The sequence below is a fragment of the Camarhynchus parvulus genome, chromosome 3, assembly GCF_901933205.1.
Source record: "Camarhynchus parvulus chromosome 3, STF_HiC, whole genome shotgun sequence".
NCBI classification, from domain to species: domain Eukaryota; kingdom Metazoa; phylum Chordata; class Aves; order Passeriformes; family Thraupidae; genus Camarhynchus; species Camarhynchus parvulus.
The window spans coordinates 2,156,262-2,183,196 of NC_044573.1; the positions used below are offsets into that span (position 1 = coordinate 2,156,262).

A 26,935-nucleotide genomic window follows, 5' to 3' on the forward strand; every position below is an offset into this window, starting at 1 on the left:
TAGAAATCTGCTTGATATTGTCTAATTTCAGATAATGGAGGAAATTAAACCCCAAATAATTTGTCCGTGCTACTTGAAAAATCCTCTCCTTGAATTTTTAGATAGATGAGCATTACATATAATTGTATTAATTATTTTCTCTCTTTTTTTTCATCTTTTAAGGGTAATGATGGCTTTAGCTGGAAGGACCTTCTGCGAATAAAAAGTGCCCATAAACTTTTGTATGCCCTGGAGATCATTGAAGCTTTGGGGAAGCCCAACAGGAGGATAAGACGGGAATCTACGGTAATTTCCTTGCACAGAATCTCTGTTTCTCTGAACCAGAGCACAGATTGATGATTTATTTTATAATATTGCCATTCTTGAGCTGTTTTTACAGTTAATTTTGTTTATCTTTAGGGAAGTTACAGTGATCTTTACCCAGACTCAGATGATTCAAGTGAAGATCAAATAGAAAACAGTAAAAACACGTGGAGCTGCAAGGTTTGTTTTTCCTACAGTATCTCATGATACCCAAGACAATTTTTCAAGAGAAATATAAAATAAAAACCCATTTAAAATATTATGTATCCTAAAATCTTTTATCTTAAATTTAGGGATAACATTTGCAAGTTTTTCTGTGTTATCAGGCTTGTAAATTTGTGGTAGCCATGTACAATTATTTTGTTTTCATAAAATATTCAGCTGAATAATTTGTAATTTATTTATTATTTTATAAAGCTTAGGTTTGTATCTAACTGATCTTAGTGGTATTTCTGTATTTGCTTTTTCTCACATTGATTCCATCATACGCTTACAGTTTGTTGCTGCTGGAGGGCTCCAGCAGTTACTGGAAATTTTCAATTCTGGGATCCTAGAGCCTAAGGAACAGGAATCATGGACTGTGGTAGGTGTTCACTCTGCCTTTGTCTCCATTGCTGGTATTTGTAAGGACTTCTAATACTTTGAGTCTTTGTTACAGTTACTTTTCTGTTGTGAAATAAATCCATTCTCTGATTGAAACCACCAGAGTCTAGGTAGTAGCATCTTTTTTTTGAATACTTTATATTCCTGAAAGACTTTATTTAAAAAAAGAAAATATACGTCTGCTTTTTTATGTTTTAAAACCACCCTCCCTGTTTTTCTGTGGATTTTGGGGAGGGTTGTCTATTCTTAAAATTGTAGAACTTAAAATTGTAGCTCATGGAACCTTAGAGGGGAAAAGATCTGGGTTCCTTCCTTAGGAATGATTGCAACTACATTGTTGTTACTATAACAGATCATGCTTCTTTAAAGAAACCAAAAGTAGCCAACCAAGAATGAAATATTTATTTATTTTTGCTATTTTTTCTGCTTATTTTAGGGAAGGTTGTTATTTGGAGAATTATTCATTACTGTCTGTATTAAAAGCAGTAATCTGTTAATTATCTTTCCCTTGTCTAAGAGGCCAAGAAATACCATTTTCCCTTGCTGTCAGTGAGACAATTAGCATAGTGGCTGTGGTGCTAATAAAGACACTTGTCAATAATGAACATGTTCTATAAGAATGACTAATAATCATCTTTTTCATTATTATTCTATCATTAGTTTGAGCTACATTCAAGTTACTTCTAGTTTTTTATCCTTTATACCTTGCTGAGGTTTTCAGTTGCAAATTCCATAGAAGGCATTGAATTATATGTAAAATAAATCCCTCAAAATTGAAGATTTCGCTTGTATTTGTGGGGTTCCCCGATGAAGTGAGGAATGATGAAGCTGACTCCATGTTTTTAGAAGGCTAATTTATTATTTTATTCTATTATATTAAAGAATGCTATACTAAACTATACTAAAGAATACAAAAAGGGTACAGACAGAAGGCTAAAAGATAATAATGAAAACTCGTGACTCCTTCCAGAGTCCCAACACAGCCTGACTGTGGTTGGTCATTTGTCACAGACATCTTTTATGAAAAATCCCTTTGCTAGGATTTTTCTCCTGAGAAGGTGAGAAGCCTCAGAGGAAAAGAAAAACATTAATTATCTGCTGCTGTGGAATGCAACAGGTGCATCTTTGATTGGTCTGTGTTGGCTGTTTCTAATTAATGGCCAATCACAGTCAGCTGGCTCAGACTCTCTGAGTCACCAGCTTTTGTTATCATTCCTTTCTATTCCTTTCAAACCTTCTGATGAAATCCTTTCTTCTATTCTTTTAGTATAATTTTAGTATATAATTTTCTTTCAGTGTAATATATATCATCAAATAATAAATCAGCCTTCTGAAACATGGGGTCAAGATTCTCATCTCTTTCCTCGTCCTGGGACCCCTGTGAACACCACCACAGTCATTAAATCAAGATAATTCACATGAGCCCAATGAAACAACCACCTGTTGCATAAACAATCTCCAGCCACATTCCAAAGCATCAAAACACAGGAGAAGCAAATGAGACAATATTGTTTTCCTTTTTCTCTGTGGCTTCTCAGCTTCCCAGGAGAAGAATCATGGGCAAGGGGATTTTTCCAGAAAATATGACAGTGACAGATTTGTTTTCCTTCCCCTTCCCAGTGGCAGCTGGACTGTCTTGCTTGCTTGCTGAAGCTGATCTGCCAGTTTGCAGTGGACCCCTCAGATCTGGATCTGGCTTACCACGATGTCTTTGCCTGGTCTGGGGTGGCAGAGAGCCACAGGAAAAGGACGTGGCCGGGCAAGTCCAGGAAAACCACGAGTGACCACGTCAAGGGCCTTCATATCCCCAGGCTGACAGAGGTAGGAGACACACAGAGGTTCTGGGAGCATCTCCATTGCTAAAAGAGTAAATGTGAAGTCCTTATTTTACTAATAAAATCATGGAGTGGAAAAGTTAGTAGTAGTAATTGATCTCAGTGATATAATTGATCTCTTGCTTGTTCTCTAGAAAAGTATTTGAATAGCTGTAAACCTGGCAACCAAAAGGTGGTTCTTGGTGATTGATGAACACATTAATTGGGAATTCAGAATTCCAGTGTTTTGTCCCTGTTTCTTAGATTTTGTTTCCTGAATTGATCAGTCCTTTTTTACAGTACCATATTATTATTATTAAACCTGTATTTATAACATGAGCTGCCCCTGTCCTTGCTAAATCCATGTTGGATTCCTTTAGTAAACACAGAAATAACTTTATTAAAGATACCTGAGTGAGTGTGAACTTACCTGCAGCTGTGAACCTTCCTGCCAGATTCCTGCATGCTGATTTCCTAAGGCAGGCTGAGCACAGGGGATATTTTGGCATCAGGGGAACATTCAGTGTAAATCGACTTTCTTGGGCACAGGACCAGCTGTGACTGCCAAAAACTGCAGGTCTGAACTCTGAGCTGGAGCCAAACTTCCCCTTTGTTATACCTGGAAAGACCTTAACTATTCTATAAATATCAGCCTTTTTTGACAAAACAAATCCCTAAATCACCAGGGCTACTGTCATACAGGGAACTTAGCACATGTATTAAATTTTTGAATATGTAAATGCTGCTGTTGCTTTCTCTAACTGGTTTTAAATTTTTAGTTGTCAATTGATTAGTATTTTTAATTGCAGTGGATTTGATATTTAAATATTTTAAGATTTTCTTCAGACTTGGATTTTAAAATTCTGTGTAGTCTGTCAGATTTGCTAAAGATGAATATTTTTAGAGAGGGGTTAGTCAATAAAATGTGTTGATCACAGAGATAGACAAAATTTAATCATCCAACCTCATCCTCAGCCCTGTCTCCTCAAACCTAAGGTTTTTAAGAGGCTGTCAGTAGTTTATGCTTTAAAAAAATACCATGTTTTTACTAAAAGGATTGAATAAATGATTGATTTTCCTATTCAGTTGAATCGTCTTCTTTAGAGAATGAAATTTTAGCATCTAGACCTAGTCAGTGAAACATGGGATTTTAGCTCTGCTTTAATAAAGCCAGTAAATTGTTAACTGTGAAGATGCTGTGATTTGCCTTTGGCCCTTCCTTCTCTGCACAGGTGGGTTTATTTAGATTCACACAGTGTGTATAATTAAAAAACAGATCAAAAAGCTTGTTGTTATATTAACTTGTTTTTTTTTTTTTTTCTTTTGACTTCAATTTTTAAAGGTGTTTCTTGTACTTGTCCAGGGAACCAGTTTGATTCAGCGACTTATGTCAGTTGCTTATACATATGACAACTTGGCACCTAGGTACAAATCTTCTTATTTTTGTGATAAAGCTGATGAGTGTGCGCATTTCCATCGCTGCTTTCCTGCAGGACCCACCCCGGGGCTCTTCCAGCTCTGCTCCCACTGCCAGCCACATCACACACTGAGCTCCAGAGGCTGGAGATTTGCTTTTCTTAGTCACCTCCTGCACTGGCAGAGAGGAGAGGGGTGAGAACTCTGTGCTCAGGGTGTCAGGCATGGGTGTATAAATTATAAATGACATAAATTCTCATGCCAAAATGTGGGAATGTTCCTTGCTCGGGGTCACCAAATGTGGTGGTGTTCTCAGGGGTCCCAGGACCAGGGAAGAGATGAGAATCCTGACTCCATGTTCAGAAGGCTGATTTATTATTTTATGATACAGATTATATTAAGAGAAAATGATATACTAAAACTATACTAAAGAATAGAAGAAAGGATTTCATCAGAAAGCTTGAAAGGAATAGAAAGGAATGAAAATAAAATGACTCTCAGAGAGTCTGAGCCAGCTGACTGTGCTTGGCCATTAATTAGAAACAACCACATGAGACCAATCACAGATCCACCTGTTGCATTCCACAGCAGCAGATAATCATTGTTTACATTTTGTTTCTGAGGCTTCTGAGGAGAAAAATCCTAGCAAAAGGATTTTTCATAAAATATATCTGTGACACCAAAATCCCTTCTTTGTTTTCTCCAGAGCATTCTCAATTTCAAAGCGTAAAGGAGAAATTAAAATAAATTAATTTTCATGTTGCTTAGGTGTCTGTCAGTTTTGACTTATTTTTCCCATCCTGCTGATACTGAAGGCAAAATCTGACCTATTGTAGATTTTGGTCCTGTTGCCTTTTTGTCCTGGGAAAAGCAATTCTGTGTAAGGCTGCATTGTGGCAGGCAGACTGATGCTGGGGAGGTCAGGTTTTTCTTCACTGGTGTTGTAGAATTGATTCCAAGTGATGGATAGTTGTTTTACCATACTTTTAAAAGATTGTTAATTCAGAACATTTCCAGTCTGCAAGTGTGCTTAACTTTGGCTTCTAGTTGAGTCGCAGGAAAAATTTTTAAGTATATATGCTATATTTTTGGTTTCATAACCTTTTATTGTAATTAACAAAAATGGACGTAAATAAATAGAAACATTTAAAGTTTGCAAATGTTTATTCAGACTGTGGCTCCATTATGAAGAAAACTAGATTTTTTTCTGTATGGGTCAGTTATTAGCTCTGACATCTCTGTTTTGGATAAAATAAAGAAGGGGCTGTGGGTACTTCTCCTTGGCTTTTAATCTTGTAGTCAGTAAAGCTTTATGGGGGTGACTTGAAGGTTTTCATAGTTCTGTTATTGTTGCTAATTTGGAATACTGCAAGCAATGAGTCCTTTTAAGATGAATCATTTTCCAAGAGGTTACTTAAGAGTAACTGTGTTGTGCCTTGTGTGTACTTGTATTTCTGAGTGATAATCTGTTATGTGCTGTGATAAAATTCAAAGGATTTTCTCTTCTTCCCACCAGGGTGTTGAAGGCTCAGTCTGATCACAGGTCAAGGCATGAAGGTCAGTGCTGCTAAACTGTTGTGTCAGGAGCTAAACACAGGGATGGCAAATTGATGATAATTTATTATTTGGGTTTATTCCACCATTAGAATGATGGAAAATCATTTTACTCCAAGGAAATATCCCTGGTTTCTGGGTGAAATCCAGTCTGGGCTTTTTTTCCCCAGTCTGGGTTCAGGGTGAAATCTGGTCATGGTTATTCCCTGATCCACTTTCCAGGACAAATCCAATCCATGTTTCCCCCATCCAGATTTTCTGTGAAATCTGGTTCAGATTTTTGCCTGAGCCACTTCCCAGGAGAAATCCAGTCTGGTTTTCCTTCAATCCCAATTCCAGATGAAATCCAGTCTGGTTTTCCTTCAATCCCAATTCCAGATGAAATCCAGTCTGGTTTTCCTTCAATCCCAATTCCAGATGAAATCCAGTCTGGTTTTCCTTCAATCCCAATTCCAGGTGAAATCCAGTCTGGTTTTCCTTCAGTCCTAATTCCAGGTGAAATCTGGTCTGGTTTTCCTCTTGTGCTAATTCCAGGAGAAATCCGGTCCAGTTTTCCTTCAGTCCTAATTGCAGGAGAAATCCAGGCTGGTTTTCCTTCAGTCCTAATTCCAGGAGAAATCCAGTCCATTATTTCTTCAGTCCTAATTCCAGGTGAAATGCAGCCTGGTTTTCCTTCAGTCCTAATTCCAGGAGAAATCCAGTCTGGGTTTTCCCCGATTACACTTCCCAGAGAATCCCTGTCTGGGTTTTTCCTGCTCCTGTTTCTGGCTGAAATCTCATTGAGCTTTTCCCAATCCTCTTTCCAGGCTAATGTCCATCTGGATTTCCCCCCATTCCTGCTCCCACCCCTGATCCCCAAACTGTATCTAAGACCAGGCAGGGTGGAAATTCAGTTTTATTTTGGGAGTGAAACTGGGGCAGTGGTTGGAAGCATCTTCTGCTCAGTGAGCTTTTCAACTGCTTCCCTCTTGCCAAAACATTTCTTATTGGGCTTCTGGCAGAAATTCCATGTGAGAATTTTCAGCTCAGGTTGCATCAATGAGGAGAACAGCAAATTCAGAGAAGTCCCATACAGCACTTTATCCTGCATTAATAACCAGTGGCAGAGGTATGCAGGCAGGATCCTATGGAAATGTAACACTTTGCAAAGAAGAAAATAGCAAATTCAGGTGGAAGTTAAGTAGAAGGTGAGGGGGCTACCAGGAATAAACTCTTTTTACACCTGAAAAGTTAAAATTAGTCCTTATTCCAAGAGCAGCTTTCTTTATTCTGCCACAAGGAAAAGCTTCATTGGCAAAACAGGTGGGGTCCTACTCCATAAAAAGCTGTTCTGGGCACCCCTGGACACATCTGTAATTGGGTGTTCAGGCCTTGTTTACTGGGAATAAATCCCAGTAGTTATTGGCCCCAGAAATTGCTGCCATTCATTTGATAGGTCTGTGCTTGGGCTCTTGCTGCTGGCAGTCTCTTTCCTTCCATCTTTCCTCTTTCCAATGAAAGATGAAGAATGGTTTCTGTGTTGATAATTCCTTCAGAAAATGGGGTATTTCCAAGTGTGGTCCTGGAAAGCATGCTGGCCTTATTAGAGAGGAAAGGTGACACTGGATGGAGTCTGAAGCACTGCTAAATTCTCATTCTAATTTCATTACAAAGACTCCCTAAGAATTTCCAAAGTTACTTGGGGGCTGCAAGGTGATTGCAATGGAACTTTCGTTTGAGGGAGCACAAACGTGGCCACAAGAATCAATACAAACAGAAATAAATGTGAAGATGTGATAAAAAGCACCAGCTCACAGCTCAAAAAGTGGAGATTTAGGAAAGGACTGTGCCCCTCACTGGTAATTTTTAATCTAATTGGATGGTCATCATTAGTAGAGTGGTCAGTATTTAAATTAGCATGTTGGTAAAACTCTTGAGGTTTTTTGTATCCTAAGTGCCAAGAGAGATTTTGCCTTGCCTGTTACTGAAATAAATGTCATTTTGGGCTGTGCAGCCCTTCTGCCCAGGAAGGCTTTGCTGTGCTTACACTCTTTAGAACTGGCAGGTGTGATAAATCAAAGCCAAAATCAGAGTAAAAGGCTGCAGTTCTGTCACTGTGCTCAGCCTTCAAGGGCACCTCTGAATGTGGCTGCCTGCATTGGTCACCTCATGGCAATGGCAGCAGTGTGGGATCATGAGTGATGTCCATGAAACAGGAAACCTTAAGGAACTGTGAGTAAGGGTCTCTTGGGAGCTGCACTCTCCAGTATCTGAGGAGCTGCAGCCAGTCTGTTCTCCTGCTGAAGCTCACATTTTGGGTGCTGGAGTTACCTTGATAAATGGTGTGTAATGCACAGCTAGGAAGGAAATAAGTGCTGGGTGTCATGTTTAAGGAGCCAACAGATTTGTTAAGTGTATGTTTGACTGTAGACAGGCATGGCTTACAGTGGGGTTTGTCCCCTCCTGCAGTCACTCACTGTTCCATGTGGGGTTTCTCTCCTCCTGCAGTCACTCACTATTCCATGTGGCTCTTGGTGAGCTGGGCTCACTGCTGCTCCTTGGTGAAATCCAGCCTGGCTGACAGTGACCATTTGCAAGACTGGCTCAAGAAACTCACCCTGCTTATTCCAGAGGTATGGCAATGGGGAGCTTGCTGCATTCCTAATTAGTGTCATTACCTTTGGCTTGCCATTCAGTCCAAGCCTTGTGGTTTCCTGCTCCACGTGGCAGGATCTGCTTCAGTTCCTTGCAGTGCTGGGTGAGAAGTGATCCCTGGAATGTGGCACCTCTGTGTTCAGTGACAAACCAGGTTATAAACTCTCACCTTTCTCCTTGGCTTCTGTGTGAAGGTCATTTTTTCATTGTCATTTGTTGAAATTTCTGGGTGATGCCACCTGACTTGAATTAGCTGAAATGTACTTCCCCATTATGTTTTTTACATTATTAGATTTTTTTTTTACTATATATTTTTCTATACTTAGAATCACAACATGAGGTGAATGAGAATTGATACCAGAATCTTTGTCATGACCAAAGATTGGTCTAGCTTTAAGTAATTTTTTTTACTAAAGCTAGACCAAATTTTTGCTAAAGCTAAACTAATTTTTTACTAAAGCTGGACTGAAGATGGTCTATAGGCTTAAATGGAATAAAGGCTTAAAAATTGCATCAATTATATTTATTCATAGTAAATTTTTTTTGTATTTATTGGTGATTGCTTAAAGGTGCAAGGTGGACAAGATGTGATTATTCTTATCTCTTGTTTTTTCACTCAAGCACAGAAAAAGCTTACAGGCTGCCTTGATTTAAAATCCCTGGAAATGAGAGTGCAAACTTCCAAAGGTTGATTAGACTGTGGATAGTTTTCTTAATAAAAGGAAGAAGAAAATAGTTTTTGTAGTGAAATTAAATTAATTACTAGTTAGGAATGAGTATGGGTGAATTCAGAATTCACATAGGTTTCCTTGATTTGCCTGATGTGATATTTTCTATTCTAGTCACTGTAATCATTCCCATGGAAAATACATAACTCAAGACACAGGGCACAACAAATCATCTTTTTAATTAGAATAGTATAATTTGCATTTTTCTGTAAGCGGTTTAAACGCACCTTATTTGTAATCCCTGTTTTAGAAGGACACATTCAGCCCTGATAACCTCTTAGATATTATAGAGGAATTTATATACCTATGAAAGAAAAACATACAAAAGAAAAAAATCTTCCAAAGGACGTGTGTAATCATGTTGATTTCATTATTTTTCCTAGACTGCAGTTCGCCATGAGTCCTGCAATGGTTTGTACAAATTGTCTCTCTCCGGCCTGGATGGGGGAGACTCCATCAATCGCTCCTTCCTGCTGCTGGCTGCATCAACCTTGCTCAAATTTCTCCCTGATGCTCAAGCTCTGAAACCAATTAGGGTAAGAATTTAAGAACTGACAAGACTTTCTCAAAGATAAATTTCCAATTAATGTAAAAAGTAAAAAATTTAAAATTAGTATTAAAAAGTTTGAAATTTGAAATTGATATTAAAAATGAAAAATTGAAATTAATATTAAAAATTAAAAATGGAAATCAATATTAAAAATAAAAATAAAATTATTAAATATAAAAGTATCTAGTTTAATATAATCTATGATAATTTAGTATTATATATTATTATACAATATAATGTAATATATATAATTTAATTTAATATTTGTTGTTAAGGATGTAAGTAATATAATATATCATATATAATATATCATATATAATATAATAGGATATATTTTATAATATAATATAAGCATATAAAATATAAAAACTAAACATGGTAGCACATTATTGTCGTGTCACTGTTTCAGATACACAGAGATATGAAGGCTCCTGGTTTAGATGTTTCCAGAACTTTCCAAAAATGGTTAAACTGTGGCACTGCTGTAATTTATAGCCTGGCTGTGCTTGGAGAAATGCAGGACAGCTTTTGGAAAGTGCTCTTGTTTTTAAATTTCAATGTCCATGTACACAGATATTTTAAAAATGAGTTAAATTAAAACAATCTACAGAAGATTTTGCAATATTTATCTGCTTTTTAGGAGAGTTGAAAATTAGAGATGTATTTACTAATTGAAATCACCCCAAGCCTTTCATGTTTTGTCCAGTCTAATCCTGAATATTTTTGTGATTTGCAGTGGGTGGGATGAACTCCACACTATTCTATAAATCTTTTACAGGTCTGGCAGATCATCCTGACAATTTTTCAAGAAAATTTTTAAATATTGCAGAAGAAAAACAGAGCATACAGTGTTACCATTGTAAAATACATTGTTCTTATACTTACCTTGGAGGCTTGAAGGAAGTAATTCTCTTGTAACACAGTTACTGGCTTCACTGTGCTATTTTAATACAGTTATTTTGTGTTCTACTTGAGAACAAAAGCAATTTCTTTCCACAGCTAGAGGATTATGAAGAGGAAGCTGTGCTGCGACCTGGTTGTAAGGAGTATTTCTGGCTGCTGTGCAAACTGATTGATAACATTCATGTCAAAGATGCAAGTCAGGTAGGTTTGCCTTGCATTCATACCAATGTTTATTGCTTTTAATTTGTGTCTTCAGACATTTGTTCTTAAGCTCTGATGGACTGTGAGCAGCTCTTGGATGTTTTCCATCTCCCAGTTTACTCTGATGTGTATTTAGTAGCTCTTGGTAGCTTCAGGTAGTGACTGTAGGGTCAAGAAAGGGGAGTTGTTGTAACACACAAGGTGAGCTTAGTTGAAGGTCACAGACATAGAAATAGTGCAGTTATCTGTGATAATTACACTGTTGATAATGGCAGTGTGTTCCAAGGAGGAGCTAATCAAATGTTTGATTAAAGCTGAAAGAGTTAAATTCAGTTAACAGCCACTTAGCATAAATCAGAAAACTTACCTTAGAGCATGCCTGAACATGAGTTTTAATTATCTCTGTTTTTCTGTGTGCAGTAATAACATTTCCTCCAAAAGGAGTCCGTACTTCTTTCCCATTTGTGTTCCATTTTCTTTCTTTTCAATCAGACAACCCTGCTTGATTTGGATGCTCTGGCCAGACACCTTGCTGACTGCATTAGGAGGTGAGCCTGCCCCCAGCAGTGTCCCTTGTGTTGTAGTGTGTTTGTTAGTTTGGTTTGTGGTTTTGTAGTCTCTCTGTGTTTTTCTCTCCATTTTTAGAGTGACACAGACCTGCCTTTGTTATTTAATTGAGCCAGGTGTTTGTTACCCAGCTACTTCCTTGCCCAGTTTCAAACCCCCTTTCCCCCCCATCCAGTTGTGAACCCCTCCTATCCCAAGCTATTCTCCTCCCTTGAAATGCTTCATTGGTTTATACACCTTGTATTCCTCACCTTGTGTTGCACCCCCAGTTCTCCTGATGAGTTGAAGATTGTATCCTCCCCTGAGACCTGCCCCCCTTTATAAGCCATTGTTTGCCCAGGGGTCTTAGGATGAAGGAAGAGACAAGGATCTGACTCCATGTTTCAGAAGGCTGATTTATTATTTTATGATATATATTATATTAAAACTATACTAAAAGAATAGAAGAAAGGATTTCATCAGAAGGCTGGCTAAGAATAGAAAAAGAATGATAACAAAGGCTTGTGACTGACCGAGACAGTCTGGACAGCTGACTGAGATTGGCCATTAATTAGAAACAACCACATGAGACCAATCACAGATGCACCTGTTGCATTCCACAGCAGCAGATAACCATTGTTTGCGTTTTGTTCCTGAGACCTCTCAGCTTCTCAGGAGAAAAAAGGATTTTTCAGATTTTTCATAAAACATGTCTGTGACATTCCTTCTCTCCCTGTGTGTGCATCTCCAGCAGGGAGATCCTGGACCACCAGGATGGGAACATCGAGGACGATGGGCTCACAGGGCTGCTCCGCCTCGCCACCAGTGTCATCAAGCACAAACCGCCTTTCAAATTCTCCCGGGAGGGCCAGGTGAGCAGGACACTGCAGCACCACTGAGAGAGCAAAATTGTGCCTTTTCCACCACATTTTGATTGCAGGGATCAATATATGAAAGTTTGTCATATTTCTAGCCTTAGGATGATGGGCAAACCCACACATATTCCTTTATTAACAAGCAGCACGTACAGTTCCTTCCCTTTCTATGTAATTCCAGGGTAGAGTTCTTCCATTCCTGAAGTTTTATCTATTCTCATTTCTTGTCTTTAAATGTTTTACTATTGATCAGCATTAACTAGTTTAAGTCCTTAACAACAGCTGATTTTGACCAGATCCTGGGCAATCTGATATAAAAGTAACAGTTTAAACTCCACACCTGTGCAGTGGCAGAGATCTGTTACAAGATTATTACATTCCACCTGTGCTTGTAAGGTGCACAAGTGGTGAAGCAGGGGAAGTTTGCTAAAAAACTATTTTATTTATATTCAAACTATTTATTTATATTGAAACTATTTTATTTATATTGAAACTATTTCTTTTATCTTTGAGAACTGCATTGCCTTAAAAAACAAGGCAAATTGTTTGTAAAAACAACTTTGGATTGATTCTTTTTCTGTAGGCTCTACAGAACTTATTATTGGGCCTTTTCAGTTGAAGAGTAGGCCCTGGTGTCTGATGATGTTGTTTATGTCTTGTCTGTTTATTTTGTTGTTACAAAATGGCCCTGAAGGTAATTTGATTGTCCAAATGTGACATTGCTGACAGCATTTGAACAGACTGCTTCTGTTGTTCTGCTGGATAAGTGTATTTATCTTAGGGAGAGCTTGCAGATTAAATGAGAAGAAGAATTCACAGAATGCAGTGTTGGAGGAGGATGTGGAAATTAAAATAGAGATATGCAAAGAAAGGTCAGGTTTATGTAGCTTGGATGTATGGAAAGTTTAAGAAAAGCTTGAGAAACTAATCCTAAAAGTTACTGAATATCCATGTCTGGTTTGTCAGGTTATCAATCATAAAACCAATCATATTTTGTGATTCTTTTCCAATTGGTATGTTCTTCTTTAGACTATAATGTGGTTACAGTGCACTTCATGCAGTGTAAGTTGTTGACATTTGTGATTCAAAAAGTATTCAAGTCAGAAAGTTCTGCATGATAGAGATCCAGAAAGTCTCCAGAAGTTCCTAGAAAATTGTTGATACGTGATTCATGTTTTAAGAATACATTCAGGCTGCTCAGTGTGCCAATTTCACTGTTTTCCAGGAGTTTCTGAGGGACATCTTCAACCTGCTGTTCTTGCTGCCCAGTCTGAAGGACAGACAGCAGCCCAAGTGCAAGTCCCACTCCTCCAGGGCTGCTGCCTATGACTTGCTGGTGGAAATGGTGAAAGGCTCAGTGGAGAACTACAGGCTGCTCCACAACTGGGTCATGGCACAGCACATGCAGTGTAAGAACCTCTGGAGTGTTTGTGGCCACTAACTCTGCTCTGGGAATTCACTTCACAGCTCTGCTGTTTGTCCCCTGTCACCTGGAGCAGTGTCACTCAAGTGTTGGCATCTTTTGCTCACCTACCAATGAAATCCCATAATAATTTCCATATCACCTGTTCTTAAATGTTATTATGTAGAGTGTGTGGTCCTGTTAAATGGCAGGTACACAAGGGTAGCACTGGGTTTTACATGTTTCATTCTCTTGAGCTGGATTTTAATTTCCCTTTTTCCTTTCTGACGTGAGCCATGGAATATTTATACATAAACCAAAGTGTAGAAACCACATGGAGGAATTGGAGTTCTGAGCAGCCCTGTGATGTTTTCAGAGCCTCTGGTATCATTGCAGTTGGCTTCAGTCTGTACCCAGATATCTGCATCAAGCAGTTTTGCTGTGCCTCTTGGCTTCCATGCTTCCTGCCTCTTGGAGCCACAGTTCCTGTGTATAATATGGAAATCACCAACATTTCAGCTAGTTAATATTTTATCTTTGGTTTGCAAATCCTCATTATGCATTTTTAGCTTTAGCTAGATTTCCTTTCACATGCCCAGTTAAAAATTCTCTAACCTGAGGTTCTGTAATTTATTATAATCTGTGGAATTGATTTTAGTGCCTTACAATTCAGCAAGCAAAAGAGAAATCTGCTCATAATAATGCTTTGTGTTCTATTCTCTTATGCCTGGGGCCTCCCAAGGTCTCCTGTGCTCAGAAGAAATATTATGAAGAATATATTTTATGAAAATATTGGATATTTATGTTGGCTATGAGCACATTATCTGCTGCTGAGGCTGTCTCTGTCTCTCCAGGTGCAATCATTTGTTTTTAACTATCAGTATTTTCCTCACTCCAAGTCTCAGTAATTCCTCTGTAACATTTACCACAGTTGTTACTTTCTTCCAAACACTCTTCCTTAGATTGTTTGTTCATCCCAAGTTCTTCAGAGCCATCTGCTCTGTGCTCCTGCTCCATATCCAGCATTTCTCACTTGCATGAATGTTAATTTGATTACAACTGCCACAGTGCTGTTGTCTCTGTGATGTGCACCCAGCACAGGACTTGTGAAACCTCATGTGTTTAAGGGTTTGTTATTCTATTGTTGTGATCCAAAGATTATTGAAACTGGGCTTTTCCACTTTGTTATCTCTTGTAATCTTACTGGTCTTCAAAAATCTTAGTCTTAGGCCTATCTCTCCATCCTTCTTAGGAGGAACATTAAGGGAAATAGTAGAAATGTCCATCCTGTCTTTGGTTTTAAATGTGGGTTTTTGGCAGGGAGGGCTCCCAGTTCATTCAGGTGAAGAGTGGATTTAGGTATCTTCAGTTGTTCATAAAATTTCTTGGAGTATTTTGAACTTTTGCATCTTTAAAGACTGATAAAACCCTTCAGTTCAAAGAGGAGGTGCTTCACTTCCCAGCAAGTTAAAGATCATGTCTGGTGTTACCAGTGGAGCAGGAGCATCCTCAGAAGGTGGAATATAAAGAAATGCATGGTCATTCTGAGAGGAAAAAAATCAGCTTTAGTTTGCTTAAAATAGAATGTGAGCATGGCAAGTTTGGTTTCAAGTTTCCCCTTCTCTTCCTGAGAAAAAGCTGGTTTCTATAACAACAGTGAGGAATAAAGAAGAGAGACATCAAGGAGCCTCAAATTTGCCTTTCTAGCTAAGATCCATATGGAGAAGGAAAAATTTTATTACACAAATGAAGTCAGTCACTTAAAAAATCCCAGGCTGGGGAACACAAGGTCATCCTGAGAAAGTCCTTGTCAAATTGCTGAATGCTCTTTGTCAGATGGAAGGAGGTGGAAGATCCTGCCAGCTGCTCTGTGAAGTACAGAGGAGTCAATGATTGCTTTGCAATTAGAGCTTGATGAGCTCCAGGCAGGGAGAGATGCTGAGCCCTTACATCAGAAAGGGAGATTTGGGATGCTGTCATTTAGGGATTGCAATTAAGGGAGGGAATTTTGGATTATTCTGCCAGCTCATGACCTCCTTTAGGAGGTGAAATGTGCAGGGGAGCTTCGTTTCAACTGGCTGACCAGCCCAGGTAACCTGAGGTCACAGCACTGAGGTTTGCTGAAACAGGAGAATTAAATCTCTTTTCTTCCCTCCTTGGAGCTCCAGGGCTAATGGTTGTTTTGGTGCCAGTGCCAAAATGAAGATTACAACTATTATTTGTTGTGCAACAGAAACTCTTGAGCGTCTGGTCTCTGAAGATGTGAGGATGCCAGATATTTCCTGAATTTCTGTCTGATGGTGTGGATTGAGAAGAATCCCTAATGAGTCTTTCATCTGGGACAAAATAATTGAGGATTTAAAGTTTAAGTCTTGAACCCCACATAGCTTTTATGGATTGTAAAATAAATCCAGATTATTTTGGGGGATTCTTTTTTCTCTTTACCTGAACGTACACTTCAGCAGAGGTGCTGAATTATTTGTGGGGCACACTGTGCTTTCAGAGAATGACATCTTTGGGGATGAATAGCAAAGCTGCATGCATTGCAGGGCTTTGTGTCCGACTTCTTGGATACCAAAGAGGATTGTCTAAGCTGGTTGCCATCTTCTGACTGGCAGATGAGAAGAACTTTGCCATTCTTCTGATTTCTTGGCAGCCATGTCAGAACAAGGCTCATGAAAGAGTCAGTCAGCCCTGCCAAACTTGTCTGGTGCCTCCCTGTGTGAGAAATCCATCTCTGCATCTGGTATGAAATTCAGAGGAATAGAAAGCTTAGAGGAAAAGGAAAATGGCTTTTTCAGTCTGATTCACTTGGCATTTGGAGAGCACAGAGAGCCCCTTGCAGCCCAAAGGAATGTTGCAGAAAGGCTGCTGCTCTATGCAAAGATTTTAGAGATTTTCCTGAGGAATATTTAATCCATTTTCCTAAAGATCAGGCACAGTCTGGCTCATGCCTGTAAATGTACTGTCACCATGATATTTTCTGAAAAATCCCTTTGCCAGGATTTCTTCTCCTGGGAAGCTGAGAAGCCTCAGAAAAGAATGAAAACAATAATTACCTGATTGTTTGGGAGTGTGGTCTGGAGATCATTTACCAACAGCTGCATCTTTGATTGGTTCCATGTGAATTGTTCTTAATTAATGACCAATCCCCATCAGCAGTGTTGGACTCTGAGGAGTCAGTCATGAGCTTTCATTATCATTCTTTTCCAGCCTTCTGATGTATCCTCTCTCTTTCTATAGTATAGTTTTAGTATAGATGATATGATTTATAATATAATGTAATATAATGTAACATAATGTAATATAATATAATAATCAGCCTTCTGGGAACTTGAAGTCAGATTCTCAGCTCTCACCTCATCCCCCCTGGGGACCTCACAACACCACAATGTACAGTGCATAAGCAGTGACATTTTATTAGTGTGAACATCAAGCTTTACATTGTATTTTTGCACATTGCCCTCTGAAGTGACAGTTCTCCTGCCTGTGTGCTTGCTGCCTTTCACAGCCTCCCATGCCCCTTACAAGTGGGATTACTGGCCCCACGATGACGTTCGTGCTGAGTGCAGGTTTGTGGGGTTAACCAACCTTGGGGCCACGTGTTACTTGGCCTCCACTATCCAGCAGCTCTACATGATCCCAGAGGCCAGACAAGCAATTTTCACTGCAAAGGTGAGTGGAGGGCTTGGGTAGAAATTCACATTCAGAATCAGTGCAAATACTGAAAAAATACAGGTTGACTTCTAAGACTTACATCTGAATAAAGAATATTTCTTTAGGGTTTACTCTGCTTTTTGTGTAGTTGGATGCTTTTGCTGGTGTCTTTTCAGTGTTTTTTTTTCTTGAATATTTAAGGTGGTAGGTTCTTAAAGTGGCAGTGAAATAAAATGTTGTAAAAGTCATATTTCTGTTGCTTTCAAGTAGCTTGATTCAGGTTTGGGTTTATGTGAATTGTCTGGTGTTTCTTAACTGCTCATTTGTCATTTTGTTAAGAAATGTTTTCCATGAATGTTTATGAAGTCCCAGAGCATGTTATCTCATGCTGCCAGAAGTACAGCAGGCCCTGTAAATTATCATACTTTGGTTGACTTCCAGAAGTTCAGTATTATCACTTTTATCTCTTTATTTTAAGAGAGAAAATATCATTTTGGTCCCTGACATCAGCAGGGCACATAGAATGTGTGAAATACCCGAATTGGCAGTGACCTCATAATTTTCTGTTATTGTTTGTTGCTGGTACTTGTCATGTAACTTCTGGATTTGCCATTTATAAATGTAAATAAAAAGCTAAATAAGAGAGTTTAATGAACATTTTATTTAAAATACACATTTATTACTGGTCTGCCCAGGAAATGCATTATGGAGAGGGCTGTTCAGAGTCCTCACAACATCTGTGAATTAAAAAAAACTATTCCAAAACCACTAATATTTTGTAATACTTCCCCAAAAGCTCCTACCTGCAATAAATTTTTAGAAAGTTGTGTTATTTTATTCTCAGGTTTAATGTTGACATGCCAAAAAAAGTGCAAAATAACTATAAAAATTCTAAATAGAAAATAATAGACTGTGTGTTCCTGTACCCAATCATTTTTCTTAATGGTCCATAACAAAGTAATTGGGTTTTTATTTGGATGTTACTTCTATTTAATGTATGTTTTTGGAAAGTAATAAGCAAAAAGATCAAGTCTTTTTTTCTTAATTTCTGATAGTATTCAGAAGATATGAAACACAAGACCACTCTGCTGGAACTGCAGAAGATGTTTACATACCTAATGGTAGGTGTGAAAGTGGGTATTTTAGAAATTGTCCTATTTTAGAGGTTCTTTGTCCATAGTTCAGGTGAATCAATGAATTACAGAGGTGTTGGGGAGGTGGAGTTTCCCTGGTGATAAAATAAAATTCATTATTTTTATTATTTTCATTTTCCTCGCTCCAGTATTTAAAGATTAATCCATTGAAATGCAACAAAATATTGAAATTTCAGGACCAAACAAAATGAAAGCAGTTCCCAGGTGTTCACTGCTGTTAAAACACTGAAACAATTCTGAAACAAGGAAAAAAAACCTGAGGAGAGTTGAGTGTCTTGACACTGGTTTTGTGTAAGAAATTCACAACCATTTTTGAAGACAGGTGGGGAAAAGAATCTTGACTTGTAATGCCTCCCGTGATTCATAGAAATTATTAAATTAGGTGTTCATTAGGCAGAAAATAACATAGGAACAGAAAGTCATACCACCATTTAGATCTTGGAGAAAGCCTTTTCTCTATAAAAGGCAATATTTTATTTTTTCCATAAAAGGCAATATTTGCAGGAGGTGCTGCCTTGCTGTACATCCTTAAAAGAGAGCAGAGTGAGTGAGTTCTGCATTCCTGGTGTGCAAGGCAGTGCGGTGGGGATGCATTCTAAAGAATTGCTTTGTACTGCACGTTCTTTGCTCTGGCTAAACACATCCTGTTGAAAACTAGATGAAAACATAGAGGAGTCTGAATGAGAATTGAGCACTTGGCAAGGTTTAAGTCAGCAAAGCCCAGAAATACATAAATACAAGCTGATGTTCTCACATTTTATTTTGTGTCTGAACAGATAGGCAGAAAGTCCTCATGTCACATCTTCAGCCAAGATATTTTATTTTAATGATTCATTTACTGAAGTTTTCCTAAATATTTTAATACTTTTTTACTAATGATATTTTACTCACTGGTATCATGATAATGGTTATCAATTAGTTAAAAACTGCTTTGCATTTCACCAGAAACACTTAAACATTTAGGAAGTTATTATGTAAAAGATGTCTTTTCTAAAACAGATATTCATATATGTGTGTGGTACATCTGTATAACTTGAAAAAGATTTGGGTTGATTTGGTGTTGTTTGATATTTTTTATCCCAAGGAAAGTGAATGTAAGGCCTACAACCCAAGGCCTTTCTGTAAAACCTACACCATGGATAAGCAGCCCTTGAACACTGGAGAGCAGAAGGACATGACTGAGTTCTTCACTGACCTAATAACAAAAATAGAGGAAATGTCTCCAGAACTGGTGAGTTATTAAGAGGGAGCAAAAAGGAGCTTGAGAACTTAGGGATTTGCTCAGATTTCCTTGACAGAATGTATTTATTCTTTCTTTCACAGAAAAACACAGTGAAAAGTTTGTTTGGAGGTGTTATCACAAACAACGTCGTTTCTTTGGTAAGTGCTCCTTCTCTAGCCTGATCTTTTAAAGATAATTATTTCCTAACTTCTCCAAAAAATGATTTCATGGCTTTTCTCTTGCCTTTGTTCAGGACTGTGAGCATGTGAGTCAGACAGCTGAGGAGTTCTACACAGTGAGGTGCCAGGTGGCAGACATGAAGAATATTTATGTGAGTAGTGCCAGGCTGAGATCAATCTCAGATCTCACTGCCACACACTTAAATATGTCAGTGCTTTTTGTCTGCACTCCAGTTCTGGGGGGTTTTGGGGTTGATATTATGAGGTAATTTAGTTTCAGCTTTTCACTGCTGTGTTCCATCAGCTGGAGCCAACAGTAGTCATTGGCTGTTGTTTTACAGTCAATAATCTCTATTTACTTGTTTTAAACATACTGTGGTCATTTTGTATGAGAACTGTAAATGTCAAAATATTTAACACTTACAAGTACTACTGTTAATGAAATTAGTTTAAAACTTACACCAGCATAATTCTGTGTTTGCAAGCTTTTTAAACAACCATTATTCCCACAGTTGAAATTTGAATTTAACGGATTTGAATTCTTGGAGACAGCTTGGAATATTGAGTACCATTTTTAAGTTGGTTCCTTAATTCTGTATATGGGTTAGGAGCTGTTTTTCTTGTCAAGCTCTTCTCTTAGTTCAGGTTTGTGCTCTTCTGTAAAAAAATTTGGGGCTTTATTTTCATAACTTATGGAAATGTTAATTAAACTCCAAGTAAGATTGAAAGGGTAGGGGTTTGGAAAGCAGGCACAAGATATAAATATCCAAGATAACCTCCTTTTTTGTTTGTTTTTTCCATGTAGGAGTCTCTTGATGAAGTAACTATTAAAGACACCTTGGAAGGTGACAACATGTACACGTGTTCTCACTGTGGGAAGAAAGTGCGGGCTGAGAAAAGGTGTGGCCAGGGAGAAAGAAATAATCCTAATGGTTCTTTTTTAATAAATCCCTGGAATTCCATTTGGAATAACAGTAATCCTTCAGGTGGAACAGGACTGCTCTTCAATTCAGTTTATATCATGTAGGCCTGTAAGGATCCCTGTGCAAACCAGAAATTAGAAGGAAATCAAATTTCCAAAGCAGAGAACCCAAAGTATCTTAGCAAAAGACTCAGGAAAATGTTCATGACCTTTTTTAATTAAAAAAACCCAGAAATTAGTACCTTTGGAAACATTAGTCCTGGGTTAAAATACTAAATGCTTTCAGAGGTAGTTGGTTACTCATTATGCAGGATAATTGCTTAGGTTTCATGTCACCCTGAATTTCTTAATTAAAATTTGTAGCTTTAAAAATGTTTCCATGTTTTGCAAAGTCTGCTTATAAAGAGAAAGTAAATGAAAATTTTATGTTGTCTTAATACTGCAGCCAAGATATTTCTTTGTTAGAGTTGGAAAACCTGCTTGTTTTAAATGACATGGGTGAGAGAGTAACTCACTTGAAAATCATTATTGCAGATTTGATGAGATTTTATGCAGGAGATGTTCTGCCTCTGTCTTTTGGAAGATGGTAACTCCCTGCAGCGAGGGGATTTGCATTGTTGAATTCATTCATGGCTTATTTTATGATACTATTTTAGAAAGCTGGTTCCTGCCATATGAGTAAATTTGTGTTTCTTCCAAGGTACAATGACAGCCTAAACAGAATTGTTTAATGGGCTAAATTTGACCTTCCTGCTGCCACTCAGTCTGCCCTGCTCTGGGCACTGAATTTTATATTTATGTCTTAGCAACAGGTCTTCTCCAATGTTACACTTGAAATAAATGTTTAAAATCTCTGTGAATATCCACTTCACCCTCCTAAGCTTTTGTAAATCATGTTTGTGATCCTCCAGGGCATGTTTTAAGAAACTACCTCGCATCTTAAGCTTCAACACCATGAGATACACATTTAATATGGTGACCATGATGAAGGAGAAAGTCAACACCCATTTTTCATTCCCTTTACGTCTGGACATGACACCCTACACTGAAGATTTCCTCATGGGAAAAAATGACAGGAAAGAAGGTTTGCTCTTCAAATGGATTCAGCAAGCTTTGGTTGTCTGTGTTATACACTGTGTATTTATTTGTGCATTCACTTCCTGTATAGAGAGCAGAAGCAAGTAAAATCCAACATAACTTTAATCAACCTATATTCCCAAAGTCACACACTGTTTCACATAAGAAAAATGGCCAATTTTTGGTTTCAAATATTTTTTAATTTGAATTAATCTTATATTTTTTTCATAAAGCATGAGAGGAATTGCAAATAATTGCATCCAGTTTGTTGCTAATGTTGAAGTTTGGGTGTTAGGAAATAACTGACTAAATATGGTGTTGAATTCTTTCAGGTTTTAAGGAAGATGGTGGATATCTGAAGGAAACTGAGAGTTATGAGTATGACCTGATTGGTGTGACAGTTCACACAGGAACAGCAGATGGGGGCCATTACTACAGTTTTATCAGGGACATTGTCAATCCTCATGCTTACAAAAACAACAAGTGGTGAGCTGTGCCATTTCTGTTTCCATATTTTAATAACTAAAGGCTTGTTGGCTTTGTTAGGTGCAGTTACATAGGGGATACATCCTGTAGGCTCCTCTAGAAAGCACAGGATGTTGGAATTTGCTAGTTGTAAGCATATTGATTTATTGGCCTGCAGATCAGTAGCCAGGAGTGTTTTGTGGTCCCTCAAACACAGGGGTGGCAGGGAATGCTGTGCTGACCTCAGCACAGCCAGGAATTTCTTTCTGGTGGGACTAGATGGGAATTATTGCAGCACAAAAGATTTCCTGGATTGTCCTTCCTGAAATCTGCTTGATACCTTGGGTGAGGATCCAGCTACATTTCTGGCTGGAGAATTTGGGGAAGGGGAGGGACATGGGCATGGGAAGGAGGAGGGAGACAGAAGAGAGCAGGGAACTCTGTGCCTGCTGGTTTTGGATGTGCTATCTCCATTTCTCACTGGAGCCCTGGCATGGGAGACAAGGTTTCCTCTCTTCCTGTTCTCCAGAGCATTTCTGGAGCAGAAGCAGCTCCTGACCTAATCCCTGCTCCAGTGGGGATCCCAGAGGTGCCTCCTTGTTTGGTGTTATTGGAAGGAAGTCACTTTGGGACCAGATTTTTATTTGCTGGGATCTAAACAAGACATTAGAAATGAATAGGAATATTTCAATCGGAGGAATCTTTGGAAGTGCTCACAAGGCTTTATTTGCCCCTGGAGATGAGCAGCAGTTGTTTCAAAGCCTCTTCCTGCCTTGCAGGTACCTTTTCAATGATGCTGAAGTTAAACCCTTTGACTCTGCCCAGCTTGCTTCTGAATGCTTTGGTGGAGAAATGACTGTAAGTTGTCACCTGAATTTTTGTCATGTTCAACTCTTCCAGTGTCTGTTACAGCCTCTTACAAGCCAGGTCTTTGTATGAGCCTTTCAAAGGAAGCTGTCAGAAGTACAGTGCAGGTATTACTAATGAAGCAAAGTTAATTAGTGAAGTGTCTCTCCAAACAAGAGGTATTTCTGTGCTAAATCTGGTTTTTATCATACCATTTATTCAGGTATAAGAAAGTGAGTCTGAAGCTGATTTAGGAATCAGCTTTTTATCATACCAATTATTCAGGTATAAAAAAGTCAGCTAATTTAGGAATCCTTGCTTGGGGTGGCTGCTTAGCTCAGACCATTGATGAAAGAGTCATTACTTCAAGCTTAGGTGTATTCTAGGAAAAAAAAAGGGCATTTTGATCTTTGCCTATGCCTTGTGTCACTGCCTGTGACATCACTTGGAATATTTTTACATATTATTAATACAAACAACACTCAAATGTTCTCAGGTTGTGCCTGAATTGATCATTATTTATAGCTGTGTACAGGATATAAAGGACATTATGGATAACACAGTATCTTACTAAAGCAGTCCTGGGCATAAGACAACTTCTCTTGTCTGGGAAAGACAATAAGCTGAAATAAAACCAAAAAGTTCCTTTGTTTGGCACATAGATAAAATACCTTTAGATGCCTCTAAAGAAGAGGTGTCAGTGAGATGGATGAGCCAGGAAATTGCTTGGGAGGGAGGCAGAGTGTTGCATAGTAACTTTGAAAATTCAGAATAGGCCAGAGAAGGAAAAAAAAAACCAAGATTGCTTTGAGCGAGAACTAAATTGTCAGCAACCCTCATAAATATCTGAAATAAATGTGCAGGTGAACTATCACAAACTGTTAGAAACTAAAGCATTAAAAACTTGTAATTAATGGTTTTGCTTTCTTCTTGACAGACAAAAACTTACGATTCTGTTACTGATAAGTTTATGGACTTCTCCTTTGAAAAGGTATTTCTCTTCCAAACCCTTGTTGTGTGATTATATTTCTGATTTCATGATTTCTCTCTCAAAGCAAAAATTATACAGATGTTTTTTTCTCCAAGACACACAGTGCTTACATGCTGTTTTATAAACGGATGGAGCCAGAGGAGGAAAATGGCAAAGACTACAAATTTGATGTTTCATCAGAATTGCTGGAGGTACAAGTTGATTTGTTTTAACACCAATTTTAAAACACTCTAGGAGGCCCTAAACACATCAGAAATCTGAATAAACATAGGAAAGCAAAAATAATTTAAAGCACTAAGGTGGCAGCCCTTTCATTTTGCTGTCTGCCTTAGGAGATGGTCATGGGATAGGAAGGGAATTAGGATTTACATTTTATGTGAATTTTAGATGTTTTCTCATTCTGTCCTGTATATGGGATAAATCCCTTTTTGCCACCTGGGAAATTTAATGTCCCTGCTCCCTCTGGCCAGAAGTGTTGCTTCAGCATCTGCCACATTTTAGGTTCTTAATTGAAAATGTATTTTCATTCCTAGGCCAGCAAATCACATCATGCTTTTATCCTTCTTGGTCTTAAAAATATTAATAGATTTTTATCAGAGCTAAATGCTTAAACTGTATTGCTGTGAAAATCTATGAATTGATGTGATCAAAAACATCACTTTAGAGAGAGGAACAGGGGACTTGCAGAAATCCTGTTCTGGTTTAATAATGGAGATTCAAATCTTACTTTTCAGGAATTTGTCAGAAGTTCTCAGAGCTCATCAAGCTTTGGGTTAGACTTTAGCTGTGATTCTTTTTAAACTTGTTGTTCTCAAAATTTTAGCCCAAAACTCTGAATAATTAAGTTGTAAAAATGAGGCCACAGAAAGAGAAGATTTGAAGCTCTGTTCTGCAGTCCCATGGCAGGCACAACCAATACTCACTGTAGTATGAATGAAACAGCTTTGAACCAATTCTTTAAACTAAGGAAAGTGCTTTCAGAAAGAGTTTTTCATGCAGAAAAACTTTGTGGCTTTTAGCCTTGGAATCATTTAAATACTTTTAAAATCATGCTTAAGTAATGAAGTAAACTGCTTTCTTGTATCTGATGGTAGCATTTTTTCTTCAGTGGATATGGCACGATAACATGCAGTTCCTTCAAGACAAGAACATTTTTGAACATACATATTTTGGGTAAGTTTTTCTTTAAAAATGTAATATTAATGCTTCTTTTCTTCTTGCAGATTATCATTGTTTATTTTAATTAACAAATAAAATTACTGACTCTAGGTTTATGTGGCAGTTGTGTAGTAGCATCCCAAGTACACTACCAGATCCAAAAGCGGTTTCTCTGATGACAGCAAAGGTAAGGATTTCCAAAGAATCTCATCTTCTCTTAACTGTTTCCTTGTTGACATTTTAATCCATGCATTCTAAATTAATGGTTCCATTTTTTTTTCCAGTTAAGCACTTCCTTTGTACTAGAGACATTTATTCATTCAAAGGAAAAGGTATTCCATTTACTTGTAAATTCTCCTTAAGTAGCTGCATGAATTTAGTGAAAAGCAAATCTGCACTTTCCATTTCAAAACTGGGATTTTGAGCTGTAAAATTACTATATAGGATGCAAAGTTAATGTTTAGAGTGTCATTTACCACATTTGTAGTGAGCACTGCACAATGGAATATAATGTGTATGTAAAAATGTATGGACTGGTATTATCTGTAGGTGCAATGTATTAATAATTCATAAAATGTTTATTGTTTATAATTCTTAAGATGTGATGCTTTACTGAACCATTTAGAAATGTGTAAAGATGATGCTGAAATTCATTATTTGAAGTTACAGTTTTTCCTGTATTTCTTTTTACAGCCTACAATGCTTCAGTGGATTGAACTGTTAACAAAACAGTTTAATAACAGTCAGGCAGCTTGTGAAGTAAGTGACTTAGGAACTCAGCAAAGTACAAACCAACTTTCTATATATTGTTTAACTTTCCTGGAGGTTCGTATCCCTGGAATATTTTGGACTATGAACTGCTGTATTTGGTATATTTGTGCTCTGTGAGATGAAATTCATCCTCTGATAACTGCAGATCCTGGGGAATGACTTAACTTTTATTTGCAGAAACCTCTGTTGAGACCACAGGCCAAGATCATTTTGTCACTGGAATAAGAGAGAGCCAGTGTCACAAACTCTTTATTTGATTAATTTTTACATAGTGACTTGTGTGACCTGCTTAAATTAATTCACACAAGAGACATGGAAAGACAAAGAATTTACTGTGGTCTTGTTGAAAGCAATTTTGAGATACTGAAGAAAAGTTTTGAGTGTTTCTGTGATAATTTAAATGTGCAAGAAACCTAGCATAGACTATGTCCTGCCTTAGACTTTATTCAGTAGCAGGGAGTTAAATCCATGATGCTTTTATAAATTCATTCAAAGTTGATAAATTGTGTGACATTCGGTATTGGGGTGTACAGTTGTCTCAGTGGGGTGTAGTCCTGAGATGTTTAATGTTACATTTAATGTAGTAAAGAATACTCAAGTACAGTTTAAAGTAAGAGCATTGATTCTTCATTTTAAAATTGTCTTTCCTTGTGACTCAAACTAAATTCTGGAGTGAGAAGACTGAGCTGTGTTATTTGCTGAGTCTGACTTGGAATGAGTCATTCTCTGTTAGTTTTGTACTTTTTGGGTCTCTGGAGGCCGTGAGGCTTTTCCACATGTTAAAATGCAAAAGAGATCTAACTTGGGAAGCTCTGTTTAATCCTATCACTCTTCTACAAGATTCTTCAGGTTATGCTTTTTTGTAAGCATAGTTTTTATGCTGTTGACATCACTTTGCAGGATAAGTGTGTTCTTCCAGGTAATTTTCTAATGGCATGCAGAGCACAGGGATAAGAAGATACCA

At 37.9% G+C, this 26,935-nt stretch overlaps 1 protein-coding gene across 7 annotated transcripts in view; it reads left to right on the forward strand.

Annotated features, from left to right (window-relative positions):
• USP34 (ubiquitin specific peptidase 34) overlaps positions 1-26,935 on the forward strand; it is a 115,382-nt gene that overhangs the window by 66,335 nt on the left and 22,112 nt on the right. For 4 of the 7 annotated variants that reach the window (XM_030945007.1, XM_030945012.1, XM_030945010.1 and 1 more), the window contains exons 31-57: positions 163-285; positions 400-483; positions 800-886; positions 2,527-2,727; positions 4,063-4,145; positions 5,653-5,693; positions 8,178-8,302; positions 9,436-9,588; positions 10,602-10,706; positions 11,199-11,254; positions 12,004-12,124; positions 13,353-13,536; positions 17,041-17,204; positions 18,242-18,307; positions 19,425-19,571; positions 19,664-19,720; positions 19,816-19,893; positions 20,547-20,641; positions 21,575-21,747; positions 22,073-22,226; positions 22,985-23,063; positions 23,989-24,042; positions 24,138-24,233; positions 25,151-25,215; positions 25,312-25,387; positions 25,485-25,532; positions 25,894-26,025. In XM_030945007.1, the coding sequence (XP_030800867.1) occupies positions 163-285; positions 400-483; positions 800-886; positions 2,527-2,727; positions 4,063-4,145; positions 5,653-5,693; positions 8,178-8,302; positions 9,436-9,588; positions 10,602-10,706; positions 11,199-11,254; positions 12,004-12,124; positions 13,353-13,536; positions 17,041-17,204; positions 18,242-18,307; positions 19,425-19,571; positions 19,664-19,720; positions 19,816-19,893; positions 20,547-20,641; positions 21,575-21,747; positions 22,073-22,226; positions 22,985-23,063; positions 23,989-24,042; positions 24,138-24,233; positions 25,151-25,215; positions 25,312-25,387; positions 25,485-25,532; positions 25,894-26,025 (2,847 nt within the window). The remainder of the gene's footprint in view (positions 1-162; positions 286-399; positions 484-799; positions 887-2,526; positions 2,728-4,062; positions 4,146-5,652; positions 5,694-8,177; positions 8,303-9,435; positions 9,589-10,601; positions 10,707-11,198; positions 11,255-12,003; positions 12,125-13,352; positions 13,537-17,040; positions 17,205-18,241; positions 18,308-19,424; positions 19,572-19,663; positions 19,721-19,815; positions 19,894-20,546; positions 20,642-21,574; positions 21,748-22,072; positions 22,227-22,984; positions 23,064-23,988; positions 24,043-24,137; positions 24,234-25,150; positions 25,216-25,311; positions 25,388-25,484; positions 25,533-25,893; positions 26,026-26,935) is intronic. The other 3 variants (XM_030945011.1, XM_030945013.1, XM_030945008.1) reach the window with 2 other exon arrangements.